Here is a 15,024-nt window from a genome sequence, read left to right as displayed (position 1 = left end):
GTGGCTCAGTCGGTTGAGCGTCTGACTTCAGCTCAGGTCATGATCTGTGAGATCGGGTCTCGTGGTCTGTGAGTTCGAGCCCCGCGTCAGACTCTGTGCTGACAGCTCGGAGCCTGGAGCCTGCTTTGGATTCTGTGTCTCCCTCTCTCTCTGCCCCTCCCCCGCTCATGCTCTGTCTCTGTCAAAAATAAACATTAAAAAAATTTTTTAAAAAATGCAAAATCTCAGGCCCCACCTCAGATCTACTGTGGCAGCCAGGGCCAGTTACTTAATGTAATGGGTCCCAATGCAAAATAAAAATGTGTTCAGAAATTATTAAAAATTCCAAGATGATGAAAGCAGGGCATTCAAGCAGGCCCAGGGCCCTGGCTAAGTATGGGGCTCTGCAGAACTACACAGGCCTCATGCTATAAAGACAGGAGGTTTATTAGGAAAAGCTACAGGGGGATCAAGACCACTGACACGATGTCACTAAACCCAGGCTCTGCCTACCGGTAACAGTGCCGCAACACTAGCGGGAACCATCACCTTGAATATTCACACTGACTCAGAGTCACCCAGCTGGAATAATGTATTACTTGGGCAAGATGGGAAAACATTCTCTGTTTAAGACACAGTGGTGCCAGGTAGTACTTCTCTGAGCCCTCTGGAAAGAATTATCAAGTGGAAATTTTCCCAGCCTTCTTCTGTGGTTTGTATCTGATCCATTAGACCAGGACTGACTGGAAACTCCAGACTCCCCATCTCACACAGCAGCGTGTGTTGTAATTCTGTAGTGCTATTCGGGAAGTTTAGTGGTATGCAGGTTTCTTCTAAGTGAAAGGGTAGGGAAAGCTCTGAACCCACTCTAAAGTTACTGTTTCCTGGCAGGAGGAGAGATTTCAGCCCCTTGTTCTGCCACAAAAATGGTTAAGATGGTAAGGTTTAAGTTACCTGTATGTTATCACATTTTAAAACAACCAAACTTGACATATAGAACTTGAAGGCACAGAACCCTGGTGGGTTTCAGCAGGTGGGGACTGGGGCAAAGGACATGTCCAGGTTAAGCAGAAGCACAACCAGAGGTCCAAGTGCAGAGCGTATCCAAGAAACAGAGAACCCAGGATGAAGGACAAACTCTGGAGCCGAGAAACGGAGTTTGGAAACAAGTCACGGAGGGCCTTCAATGACAGGCTCAAGGATTTGGGTTTTATTTTGAAAGCAGAGGGGAGTCTGAAAGTTTCTGATTGGGAAAAGGCATGATTAAGGCTGTCTCGAGAGGACAAGGATTCTGACAGTGGATGTCTAATTAAGTTCCCATGGGACCAAGACAGGGGTTCATCTATAAGCCAGGATAAATAACTCTGTATCTAAATCTAGGAACGATATGGGGGTGGGAGGTCAATTGAGGATAAAGTTAGACCCTAGATGTATAGACTCCAGGTCTGGGCCAGGATCCCTGAAATCAGTTATCTTTCACGTGCTCCTGTGGTGACTCTGACATACAGCAAGTTTGTCAATCACCTAACTTGGGTGATACTAGGTGCTTACACTTTGAGGAGCTGAGACTGAGTGGCGGCAGTGGAGAAGGCAAGACTTTAGACGTGAAGAAAGAAAGGTCACTAAGACTGCTCCAAGCGTTCAGGCAAGCAAGGAGTAACGAGAATGTGGATGGGCAGCAACGGAGACTGGAGAAAAAAACGACCTCTGGAGAACACCACCAACACAGTATTGACAGGATTTATCTGATGACTAGAAGTGAGGGTTGAGGAGCGGGAGAGGCAGGGATGACTACAAGGTTTTGAGCCTTGGGCAGAACGGGGACAGATTTAACACATACAAGGAAATTACTAACTTCAGTTTTGGTCTTCTCACTCTCTCAGATTCATACAAACCAGTTTACATGGGTCTGATCACTACAGGGTAAAAGCAGTAAAAGGATATTCCATACCTTTCAAATGACAGCTAATATTTATTACCCGTGCACTGGTCACAAGCACTACTGCCCTGCACTCTAGTCTCATGTGTCACTAACAGCTGGCTCTAACCTATGCGCCAGGCACTGTGTTCTATGCTTCACATTTATGACCTCAGTTAATTCTCAAACTATCCTGAGTGACTGCTACTACTGTCCCCATAATATAGATGAGAAAACTGAAACTCAGAAAACAAAGTAACTCTCCCAAGGTCACTTAGAAAGACACACAGCAACATTCAAAGCTAGACAGTGTACCTCAGAACCCAGGCTCTCAGCCACTATGCGAATCTGTGGCCCTGTTAAAACTGATGCAACCATGAATCACTGTCCAGCCATCTCCAGGGAAGTCAAAGATACAAGTTGTATTTGAAAACACTGCCTAATAGCCAACTAGACTGATGAAATTTAAATGTTTAACTGAAGGGGACTTTTGTTGTTGTTGCTTGGTTTACTTTGGAAGATAAATTCAGATGATGCAATTATGTTTTTTAGTGCTATAAATTTCTCTGTACCCTTTTGGCAAATGAGGATTGCTGTAATATGCCCTAGAATAATCTGTTAGGAAATGACTGCACGACTGTGCCAGTTCAGGCTGTCTCCTGAGATTTCTTTTCTCTTGTGGACAGTATGTCATTATGTAATGACAAAAGCTGAGAGACAGTGAAGGGAGGGTTCTTGCTCTTTACCTTAGTACAGACTCACATTCAACATAATCCAATACAGCCAAAATCCAGCTAATGCTAGTGGGAAGGTATGATATTGTGACTTATAGTAAGAAATATATATTTGGTCTTCCTCTTTTCTGGCACAGAGCTCCTAAAGCCCTTAGAATTTCCCAAGTGATGAGTGCCATAGAGGTGTCTTGTACTTTCAGTCTCATCCCCCAAGCCCCACCCCTGACCTCAGGAAGGGAAAGGGACTGGACATTGAGTTCAATAGCTAATGACAAATGATTTAATTAATCACGCCCCTGTAATGAAGGTATAAAAAAAACGCAGAGAACTTGATTCAGAGAGCTTCTAGATTGGGAACACAAAGATTTGGAGAAGGTGGCGCTTAGAGCAGACATGGAAGCTCCTTAAGCTTTTCCCCGTACCCTGCCCTACATGTGTCTTCTATCTGGCTGTTCCTAAATTACATCCTTTTATAAGAAGTTGGCAATCTAGTAAATAAAATGTTTCTTCTTGGTCAGAAGTATAGTTAACAACCTGGACTTGGAATCAGTGTCTAAAGTGGAGGAGAGTTTTTTGGGACTGAGCCCTTTACCTGTGGGATCTGATGCTGCCTTTGGGTCAATAGTGTCAGAATTGGGTTGCATTGTAGGACACCCAACTGGTGTCAGGAAATTGTTTGATAAGGGGAAACACCACACACACACACACACACACACACACACACACACACACACTCCACCCCCACCCCCACTGTAGACCACAATTGTTAGATTTTCCAAGCTTCCCAAAACTCTAAGAAACTTTGTGAAGCCTCCTTTCTCTGATAATGTCTTCAACCCATCTGGTTACATGATATCTGAATATCATGTGGAAGCATGACAGCAATTTCTGTCTATAGTTCTTTGGCTGTGTTCTGAATGAAAAAAAGAAGCGAATCATTCAACGTATCCAATACTTTTCTTACTCCACGTTGAGCTTACTCCAACACCTTCCTGCAAATTGCTCACAATAAACTTCATGTCTGTATTCTATTCAAATAAAAACTTAACCAGATTTTACATGTATCATTAATGTAACATGCTATGCAAACATACAGGAGCTTGATGGAGGCATTCTAGTGCATGGCTTCAATGACACAAGTGCTCGCTGCAGTCTTTGTTAGTACTTAAGCTTTCCTTTATTATGGCTTTAAAAAAAATAATTTTTAAAGGTGCATGATTCCTTTGGAGCACTGTTTAGGAAAGATTAGAGATAAAACATTTCTGGTAATAAATTAGTCATTTGTATATATGTTCAGATTAGAAAATGTCAAATATTGGAGAAAAATATTTTTTAAATTAGCTCAATTTAAATATGGGGCCATTTCATGTAAATATCTAATCTGAATCTTCAGTGTTTCGTGTATTTTATGTGTTAATTCCGTTATGCCCAGTCTTATGTCAATAAATTTCTCAACTATTCCAGGTAAGATATAAAAAAAATTCAACTCCTGCCAATGACTTTATCTGTCTTCATTATAAGCAGGATGAGAAACTTCTGTTCCTACATGAAGAGTCACAATAGGAAAATAATTCCCCCGATTCACTAGCAAGGGGAAAATAATACTGTAATTCAGCTGTGAACTTTCACATTCGGACTCCAGGACACTTCGATTCAGCAAACAAGGACTGATTCCTTTCAAAATTCAACCCTGGTTGACAAACACTGAGTTCACAGAGCCACAGATACAGAAGTTATGGACACTGACAAAAGTGTTCCCAGGAAGGTGGCAGGGTTTTGAGGTGGTACCTTTCCTTCCACAGCAAATGTGTTCAGGAGGCTCAGGAGCATGACTCAGTTTTTCTCAAAATATTATGACATTGTGATGAATCTTCTTCCACTAGGCCTGCTGAGACCAGAGAAACCGATCACATTTTTCAAGCATGCTTTGTATCAAGGCTCTGAAATCCCAAAGAAAAGAAACAAGCACATTTAGTTTTCATTGTTCTATTTACAAAAAAAAATTTTTTGAACCCACAAAGAATTAAAGGATTCAAAAAGTTGACGGATTCTGTGCATCAAAAGACACAATCAACACAGTGAAAAGGCATCTTATCCAATAGGGGAAAATATCACAAATCATATATCTGATAAAGGGTTAATATTCAGAATATATAAAAAATTCATACAATAACAAAAAAACGTGATTTAAAAACAGGCAAAAAGACTTGAATAGAAATGTCTCCAAAGACAATATACAACAGCCAACAAGCACATGGAAAGATGTTCAACATCATTAATCACTAAGAAAATACAAATAAAAACCAAAATACTTCTCACCTCATGCCCATTAGGATGGTTACTATCAAAAAATAATAGTAATAACATAACTACTGTTGGTGAGAATATGGAGAAAATGGAGCCCTTGTGCATCATTGGTGGGAATGTAAAATGGTGCAGCCCCTATGGAGAACAGTATGGCAGTTCCTGAAAAAAATTAAAACTAGAATCCCATATGATCTAGCAATTCCACTTCTGGGTATACACCCAAAAGAATTGAAAGCAGGGTCTCAAAGAGACTACTGTAGTCAAAACTATAGAGACAGAAAATAGATTGGTGGTTACGAGAAGCTGCATGGAGGGGGTCACGAGGAGTTGTTGTTTAATGGGTAAAGTTTAAGGTCTTCAAGATGATATGAACATAATTAACACTACTGAACCAAATTTAAAAATGGTTAAGATGGTGAATTTTATTTTATCTGTATTTTACCAAAATTAAAACAAAAGCAAAAAAAGCCCTGAGACAACTTGATATTTGGTACTAATAACGGTCTTCAAGAACTGAGTACACACCAGATTTGGGTATTCACATGAACTTACAGAGTGTCTTGGTCACAAGTATGAGACACAATAATTACTTTTAGCCTCTTTCCTCAATCACCTTAATTAGCAGAGGCGTCTCAGTCCCCTCATCTGTTAGTGAGGGGCTGGGACTGAATGATCTCTACAGCCCCACCCCCTTCTGAAAATCTCTGAGCTTCCACATTCCCCAAGCACCTGTGGAGACGGCATGACAAGGGCATGACAGGTTATTACCTCTGTCTTTTCTCCGCAATCCTTAGGATATCGCAGGTTCTAGTAAACCTCTGTGACAGCTCAAGGGTCAAACCACATTCCTGTAGCAATGACCAGGCCTGATCTGGGCCCATGGCCTTAGCTAACAGAAGTGCCACATTTTCCACATTGATGGGGGAAGGCCCATCACTGAAGTTCCCATTCTGTGACTTCTGGGGGGCTGGCTTTGTACTCTTGTTCTGTACGAGATGTAGGAGAAGCTTCCATTCCTCCACAGTCTCTGGGATCCAACCTACACAAACACACAGAAACACACAATTTTGGCTCTAATGGCTCTTAATGCTCTGCCTGCATATAGGAGACAGTCAGAACCATTGTGAAAACATTTAAAACCAAAACATAAGAACATAATATCATCCTAACACAAAATTGTTTTCTGAACATTTGTTGAATAAGTAACTCATGATAGGAGAGGTCACAACATTAGCTTCAAAATTCTTCATTTTGCTCACTTAGGACTACTTGGGTACAGTCTAGGCTAGGCACATGATGTGCAGTGTGAGACCAACCAGACATGATGAGCCCTACACTCTTCTGGAGCTCAGTCTAGTAAAGGAGGTAAACACAGACCTAAATCTATACTTATAAACTGGGCTAAGTGCATTAAAGGAAAAGGTCAGGGAACCATCAGAGAGAATGGCATGTTTAGGGGGAATCTGAGAAGGGCTCTGTGAGGACGGGATAGATGAGCAAATAGCTGAAAGACTGGGCAAGCTCAGAGATGCACATGCCTGTGCCTCACATATGGACAAGCGTGAGGTCGCAGGGTGTCGGGAATGGAGGGTGAAGGAGCCTGCATTTCTGACAAAGGAAACATGGAAGGCAACTTGACACAGAACAGAACTGGAATTCAAGGAAGGAACTCAAAGAATGGCCTACAGTGCACAAAGGCCTGGATTTTATTCTGATTTCCATGTAGCATGTTTCAAGGAAGGGAGCCACGTCATCCAATTTTTGTTTTTAAGAACCCTTCTGGCTGCTCCAGGGAAAATGGATTAAAGGTGGGAGAGAATGGAAACCAGATGACTATTCTGAGGTGACTGCAGCCATCTAGGCGAGTAGCTAGGACCAGGGAGCTGGTGGTGGAGCAAAAATATGTAGACAGATATGAGATACACATCCGGCAATAAAACTAACAACGCCTTGAAGTGCAATTAATATGAGTTATGGGGAAAAGAGAAGTGTCAAGAAAAGACCCCCATTTAACACACCAAGGGTAAGAACAACTATTATTTTATTAACAAAATGGGAAGAAAGGATTTTAAGTGGGATTTATTTTGTTTATGCTTCTTGAATTTTCAGTTTTTATCTATAACAAACATTGTATCATGACTTTAAAAATGTAAACCACGTACATCTTAACTATTCTGTTAAGATATTATCTTAACTATTATCTGTTAACTATATCATCTTAACTATTCTGTTATTTTTCAGAAGGATATGTATGTTTATAGTCTCCTCTTCGTTTCTTTTTAAAAAAAAATTTTTTTAAGCTTTATTTATTTTTGAAAGAGAGAGAGAGAGAGAGAGAGAGAGAGAGACAGAGCGTGAGTGGGGAGGAACAGAGAGAGGGAGACACAGAATCCGAAGCAGGCTCCAGGCTCTGAGCTGTCAGCAAAGAGCCCAATGCGGGGCTTGAACTCACGAACCGCGAGATCATGACCTCAGCCAAAGTCGGACGCCCAACCGAGCCACCCAGGCGCCCCCCTCCTCTTCATTTCTGAAACAAAGATGATAATTATTTTTGCAATAGTTGGGACATCTGAAGCTAACTAACACTTGCCAGTGAACTGGCTTTTTTGCTCTGTTCTAACTTTCCCTCTCCCACACCAATAGAGCTGCAAAAGGCTATAGGTCACACTGCTGAATGAAGGACCCTGATGTCATGCAGTTGGCATCTTTGCACTGAGAGGAATAAAGCAACATGAGAAAACAGACCAAGATGGACTCTCAGACCTCAGATATCAGTGTGTCAAAGCCCTGGCCTTCTGTCATTTTATCTGTGTTGGATTGATAAAAATTTAAAAACAATTTTTAAGTATTTAAATACTTGGGAAAGCTGGCTGCCACTCCACTTTAAGTTCATTTTAATGATACTGAACTGTTGGCTGTGTAAAAGGCAACATGGTGCAGAGAAAAGATTCTGAGCACAAACTTTAAAGACAGTCAGTGAGACCTGGGTCTGAACACCTGCTCCACCAGTTGTATGGCTTTGGGGAAACTAACTGTCCTTCCCCCAGACCTCAGTTATAACTTCTGTAAAACAGAAATAACAGTAAATATCCCAAAGGTTTGTTATTTAAACAGCAGATGGAAAAGTGTCTAGTGTAGTGACTAACACATAGTAGGCACTTGTTAATAGAAAAATTGCCTATAGTTTATTCTAATTACGATTTTATAATATACTAAGTGGTACTGATAAAAACCAAAACAAAACAATGGGCACCTGGGTGGCTCAGTTGGTTAGGCGTCCAACTCTTGATTTTGGCTCAGGTCACAGTCTCATGGTTCATGAGATCAAGCCCTGAGATGCTCTCTGCACTGAGAGTGCAGAGCCTGCTTGGGATTCTCTCTCTTTCTCTGCCTCCCCAGCTCATGCTCTCTCTCTTAATAAATTAAATAAAAAATAAGTAAATAAATAAATAACAAAGCAAAACAAAACAAACCTCCACAAATTTGACAGCTAACCAGGATTACATACAGGATCACTGAAATGTTCAACCAAGTATCCTTATTGAAAATTCTGCAGTGGCTTCTAATATACTACAACCAAAAGTAACCAACTGGGAGTTACATACCATTGTCCCCTTCCATTAGGCTCATATCGTTAAGACACACAATGTTGGTGAAGGCCTCTCTTCTTCTCTCCAGCTCCAAACAAAGAGTAAGATACCCAGGCCAGAAACTTTAAAGAAACAAAAATTGAAGAAAGGAATAAAAACAGTGAATTTATCTGGAGCTGTGCTGTCCAATAAAGTAGACATTAGCCTTAAATTTAAATTAAATAAAAAGTCAGTTCTTCAGTGGACTAATCCATATTTCAAGTTTTCAGGTGGCTAATGGCTACCATGTTGGACAATGTGGTAGCATTATTCTATTATCTAATAGATAATAGAAATAATTAGAAATAACTAGATAATATTCCTATTATCTAATAGACAATTCTATTAGACAGCCTCGATCTAGAGTGTGTACGAAAAAAAGAATAAAAGCTAGAGATAAATACTGATATTTGAGGCCAAGCACTAATTATGAGATGTGTAAGCTTATATATACTTTATAAACTTTCAGATTTCTTCCCCAAATATGCAAACTATGTAAGTTCTCCTTGACTCTTCCCCCTCTTTTATTTGCTATACCCATGGTTTATAAGTCCCACTGTATTTTCCCTCAGAATGTCCCTTGGATATGCTCCTTCTGCTGCCATACTCATCACCAATTCAGTCATACCTGAATTACTATGACAGCTTCCTAGCTGGCCCTCCTATCTCCAACACCAGAGATGATTTTCAGAAAGCTCCATCTTTATCATGTCATTTCTGTACCAATAAATTCTTCTGATGAGCTTTCAAGGTCCTACATGATCTCATCACCTACCACACCTGGCTAGTTTCATCCCTTATTATCAATAAACAGATATGTATCAAGTACCTATCACTGTATGAATTAGGAATTACAAAGAAAAAGAAAGACATTGGTCCCTATCTCCAAAAGATTATAATCCAGGTAGAGCCATAAGGTAACACTGCCAGGCAATAAATAACTAATATGCGGTATGGATAAAAAGCAATGGTCAGTTTCTCATGCCCTTGTTCTTGCTGTTTCTCTCATCTGACCCACCCTCCTCTTGGGCTCCTTTATCAATACAAATCCTGTCCAGCCTTCAGGGCTTTACCTCCAAAGTCTCCTCCCTCCTCCCTAAGTCCTTCACCAACAATTCTATTGAGCACATTCTAATCTCTCCCTTCTCAGGAACCCTGTATCAACTGTTAACTCTTAGCACATAGTCTGGTGCTTAATTAAATACCATCCAAGTGCCTGAGAACTGGAGTTAGCTACCAAGGACCAGGGGGAGAGAGGAATTAGCAAAGGCCAATGTCTTCTACACAAAAGAAAAATATGTATAAAATTTTAAAAGAAAAAGACATCTACTTTACTATCACTTAAAATAAAAGTCACTTCTCTGTAGTAAAGAGAATTCCCAAATTATAAAGCATATCGATTCAGGTCCTTCACTATAAAGTTACGAACTAAGAAGCTAAACTTTAGCTTCTAAAACAATTCTCACTTACCCATGAGACCTACAGATGTCAGCCATTTTCTCTTTGGTTGTAAAATCTGCAGGTAGTTTAATGAGATGGAGCAGCAGCTGATTGTAACCCCAGGAAAGCAAGTGTGAATGGGGCCTGTGAAATGAATAACTCTCAGTGAATTAGACATGAAACACTTTTTACAAAATGCTTATGCACCATCTAATAGATAAGTATAGAGTTTAATTATATCTGTCACATAATTAACATATTGTCACTTATTTTTCCCATTGTTATTATATTTTTATAATATCCATTATATCATTATATCAATTATTATTATATTTTTCAAACATTTTTACTTGGCTTTTGAAAAACTAAAAATAGCTATTTTTCCTATAACAAATACCTGTTTATTTTTTAAAATTAGACATTTTAGGTAATAAAAAGCAAAAGAAAGAAGCCTATAATTCTCATTCATAGACAGCCACAGTATCTCCTTCTAGACCTTTTGTCTAGGCATATATGATAGGCATATGGCGGGGCGGTGGGGGTGGCTTTTAAAAAGCTTCTCTTAGAGGTAAACACAAGAGACATTTCTAATACATTACATGTATCAGTATGTATTTCTTATGGATTATTTTTTTTTAGTCCCAAATCAAGCTATGTCTAGAAATTTCCAGGAAGAAAACATACAATTTCCTCCCTCTAATACAGGTTTAATCATCAAGGACTCTTAATGTGGATACACGAAAGAGCTTAATTATCTGAAATCATGTACAAAATTGTGCAAGGATGTGCATTTTTCTGAGAGGAATCATCGGAGATCTGTAACTCAAAAAATGTTCAGAACCACTAAGAAGTACACTCAGTTTCCTTACTACTATGACTTGGGTCAGTCTCTTCCATAGCTATTCTTGAAGTAAGCCCAGAATGCTATGAATGAATAAAGCAGTTCCATTCTAGGAGAACATCGGAGCTGGAAGGAGAACTTTTATACCTGGGGTTTCCTTCATCATCCATAGTGCTTGTGCTTGGGGGAGCATCGTGGGTCACTGCTAAAAGCAGCCAATCCAATCTTAAAGATTCTGGTTGTAGAAGGGACTCAAGGAAGGATGGCCTGAAAGAAAGTTGGGGAGAAAAATCATCTTCATGCTGAGAAAGGAAACATAAAATGTAGGAATGTGAAGAAAATGTTATTAGGGGACCAAAATAGTAGATGAAATGACTTGAAAACCCTCTGCTACAAAATGTCTAGAAATGCTGGTGAAAATCTAATAGCCTATTAAGTGAACAGTTGAGCTCAAGATAATAAGGAAAATACCAAAAGGCCTAAAACAAAAAGAGAAATGAAAGCCAGTAGGGCAAATGTAAATCAATGAGATGAAGAAAGGGTGGGGGGCGGGGGGGGGGGGGAAGGTGTTGAAACCAAGGGCCATGTAGAAATAGGAAATGAGACCTCAGTCTAAAAAAGAGATGAGATCTGGGACTGAGATCCACAAAAAGCTGGGATATTATCAACAAAGAGGTGGCAATAAATCCACTCACCAGCAGAGGCAACAAGGAAGCTTATTTGCCTTAGTGTAGGACGTGAAGCAGGGGTTTAATTTTACATTGATCATCATTGATCATCACTGATTCACTGAGAATCCCTGAGACAGAGTGAAGAGAAGTACACTAGCTATGTGCACATTTATGGTATGTGTTGTGGACTGTGAAAGAACGGTACATGACTGCCAAAACCATCCTTTCCATAACAGGTGTGTCAATTGTGTGGCAGGTGGCAGTAAGAACATAACAACAGCTTATACAAAGGAAACAATGCCTTATCAAAAGAAAAGAGAGTCTGCAAATATTCTCGCCTTCTCACCGTTGATCTTCAGGCCTTGATTTCACCAGACTGTCTAAATAGGCCAAAAACTGAGCAGGATGATGATGACAAAGTTGCATGACATCCGAAGGCAAAATAGATGGGTAAAACCTGATTAAGGACCGAAGAGCAGATTCTCCAAACGTTTCATACAATCTGCATTTAAAAACAAAACCAGTTAGTCTCCAACTTCAATGAGATGACGTAACTTGGTTACATTATCTAGGCATTTATTAGAAATAAAAATGACAATCGGGGTGCCTGGGTGGCTCAGGTGGTTAAGCTTCCAACTTTGGATCAGGTCATGATCTCATGGTGAGTTCCAGACCCGAGTCAGGTTCTGTGCTGGCAACTGAGAGCCTGGAGCCTGCTTCAGATTCTGTGTCTCCCTCACTCTCTGCCCCTCCCCTGCTTGCGTGCTCTCTCTCTGTCTCTCAAAAAGAAAAAACAATTTTTTCAAAAAGAAAAAAAAAATGACAAGAAGCTGCCCACCATACAACTGAGTAAAACTTTAGAGATTAAGACCAAAACCAAAACCAAACACCATGACTTTAGTTCATATAAATGGCAGAGGACAACTTACCTGGCGGCATAAGCAATCAACAAAGGACTGTCAAAGGGGACTGAGTCATTCACTAACTTTAATCTTGTTGGTAGGTCTCCTTCCTTTATCTCCATATACGCAGGACTGGAACTTGCCATTTCTGAAAGATAAAGCACACCCTTTTCCTTTCATCTCGTAGCTATAAATACTCAGTTCATGAACACATTCATTCAACAGTCATTAGTTATGGACCTACTGGGTGCATGGCACAATGGTTAAGCACTGGAGGACAAACAAAAAAAGGACAGGACACAATCTCTACTTTTAAGGACCTTAAGATCAACCTAGATTACCACATGGGAGCGAGTTTCCCAATGACTTGGAACCTGTCCTGGATATTATATGAGCAAGAAATAAACTTCTACATCTGAGTTATTGTGACACATTTATCACAACAGTTCAGACTACTCAATTATTAAAATCTCTCTGTGCCTCACTCTTTTCACCCGTTAAATGGAGTAACACCCTCCACTCTGAAAATAATTCTAAGATAGGAAATGAAACCTCCTTAAAGTGTTTAGCACAATATGTGACACACAGTAAGTACTCAAAATATGGCATATATTATCTCTACATTAGTAAGTTACATAAACGATTTTCTTGTTTTTATATGACCGCATTTGTAACACATTTCATTTGAATCTCAACTTCTCCAATTTTGCTATATATATGTTTTCTGAGTATGACTTTAAGAGAAATAAAATGAATTTCTTATAATACAGTTGCAAATTAAACCATAAAAATTAAATTGAGTGGGAAACAGAATGGAGGTTGACCAAAATGGAAATAATCTTGTACTTAAATCTTTTTTTTTTAAATGCAAAAATGCTAAGATGCTATTGTCCTCTATACTGATTTATATTTGATAAGGCAATCTGATTATTACCTTTCAATCCTTCAATAAAAGTATCCCAAACACAAGGACTTTTAGCGTAACTAAGCTTGATACTCTCCTTTGCTCTTTTCAAGTCCAGGACAAAAAAGTACTTCTTTATGAAGTGACAAGCCAGAATTTCAGGAGAGTACTGTTGCAAAGTGTGGTCCACATGTCCACTTGTGCTTTTGGTCTCAGAATTCAATACATTCAATTCCAAACACAACGTTGCCAATTCAGCCAGATCCTTCTGAAGACTGTTAGCTATGCTGCATGGAGAACACACTTGGAAAAGGTCATCCAAGGGCTCCCTCAGACTACTTGTAGATTCACATGTTCTTTGATCAACAGTTTCTTCATTGCCTAAAGAGTCTCTTTTTTCTTTTTCATTATCTTCATCTAATACTCCCTTTTTTGACTCATCAAACAATAGCACATCCTGGTTTGATGCCATGGATGAGTTACCAGTATCTGAAATGCCTGAAAAGTCCTTCATGGCAAATGTTTTTTCTAACTGCGAAAGCCACTCCTGTAAAACCATTCTCAGAGACTTGGGTTCAAACAAAACCAGTGGGTCCTGTAGCTTGGTCCTACACAAGACAGACAAGTATGAAATTTATGTTTCATGTGTTTTTTTAAAACAAATTATTTCATGCTAAGCAAACCTACCGGACATAGCATACTTATCTGGAATAAATGTTACTTTTCAACTTTTAACAATTATCTCAGCAAGATGACAATATGAGAGTAACTTTAATACTAATTGTTGAATTTCAATTACAAATGAGACTATCTTTGCCCACATGGTCTCAGGACCACTTCTGATGACCTTGAAGTCATTCCCATTCACTATAAAACTCTCCCATTCAGGGCGCCTGGGTGGCTCAGTCGGTTAAACATCCAACTTCAGCTCAGGTCATGATCTCATGGTTTGTGGGTTCGAGCACCACGCGAGGCTCTGTGCTGACAGCTCGGATACTGGAGCCTGCTTAGGATTCTGTCTCCCTCTCTTTCTGCCCCTCCCCACTCACGCTCACTGGCTCTCTCTCTCTCTCTCTAAAATAAACAAACATAAAAAAAAAAACAAAAACCTCTCTTGTTCATAAATACTCACATTGCTTCTGCTGTTGCTACTTTGAGGTCTTGGAACTTGTCCTCTTCTGGAGGTTGACTAATTACTTCTTTTTTCTCCCTAGAGAAGTGTGAAAAGAGTTAGAGGGGATCAGAGCTTCCTTAAACAAATATTTCTAAGTGCTTACTAAGTGACACGTACTGTACTGAACGTTACATGACACAAACAGATGAATACAAAAAATGATCCACGGCTTCAAGATGAGTAAACTCAAGAGAGAAAGAAAGGCATGCAAACAACTAACCATAACATAAATGAGAATAAAATGAACGCTAAAGAGCGGCACAAACACTATGTTCGTAAAGCACGGAAAAAGGAGTAATTTTTCTGATAAGGCAATCAAGGGAAGTGTTCCCAAGGAGGTGGTATGTGTATTAGGAAGAAAGGGGGGATGGGCGCCTGGGTGGTTAAGTGGGTTAAGTAAATGACTCAGCTCAGGTCATAGTCTCATGGTTCATGAGTTCAAGCCCAAAGCGTGCTTGGGATTCTCTCTCTCCCTCTCTCCCCCACCCCTCCCCCCTCACATGTGCACCCTCTCTCTCAAAATAA

The 15,024-nt window shown here is 39.8% G+C and overlaps 2 protein-coding genes across 6 annotated transcripts in view; one reads left to right on the top strand and one right to left on the bottom strand.

The window, feature by feature from the left end:
- Positions 1 to 15,024, top strand: part of LOC125913211 (L-lactate dehydrogenase A chain) — a 968,541-nt gene that overhangs the window by 858,532 nt on the left and 94,985 nt on the right. The gene's annotated exons all lie outside the window — the stretch shown is intronic.
- Positions 2,625 to 15,024, bottom strand: part of HPS5 (HPS5 biogenesis of lysosomal organelles complex 2 subunit 2) — a 39,607-nt gene continuing 27,207 nt past the window's right edge. For all 5 annotated transcript variants that reach the window (XM_049617803.1, XM_049617823.1, XM_049617813.1 and 2 more), the window contains 9 exons: positions 14,458 to 14,535; positions 13,356 to 13,933; positions 12,449 to 12,569; positions 11,866 to 12,021; positions 10,996 to 11,115; positions 10,038 to 10,151; positions 8,544 to 8,650; positions 5,707 to 5,977; positions 2,625 to 4,571 (listed from right to left, as the gene is read on the bottom strand). In XM_049617803.1, the coding sequence (XP_049473760.1) occupies positions 4,511 to 4,571; positions 5,707 to 5,977; positions 8,544 to 8,650; positions 10,038 to 10,151; positions 10,996 to 11,115; positions 11,866 to 12,021; positions 12,449 to 12,569; positions 13,356 to 13,933; positions 14,458 to 14,535 (1,606 nt within the window). In that variant the 3' untranslated portion in view covers positions 2,625 to 4,510. The remainder of the gene's footprint in view (positions 4,572 to 5,706; positions 5,978 to 8,543; positions 8,651 to 10,037; positions 10,152 to 10,995; positions 11,116 to 11,865; positions 12,022 to 12,448; positions 12,570 to 13,355; positions 13,934 to 14,457; positions 14,536 to 15,024) is intronic.

The sequence above is a fragment of the Panthera uncia genome, chromosome D1, assembly GCF_023721935.1.
Source record: "Panthera uncia isolate 11264 chromosome D1, Puncia_PCG_1.0, whole genome shotgun sequence".
Lineage (NCBI taxonomy): Eukaryota > Metazoa > Chordata > Mammalia > Carnivora > Felidae > Panthera > Panthera uncia.
The sequence above is the reverse complement of the archived record's forward strand: the minus strand, read 5'-3'. Positions and strand labels throughout refer to the sequence as shown.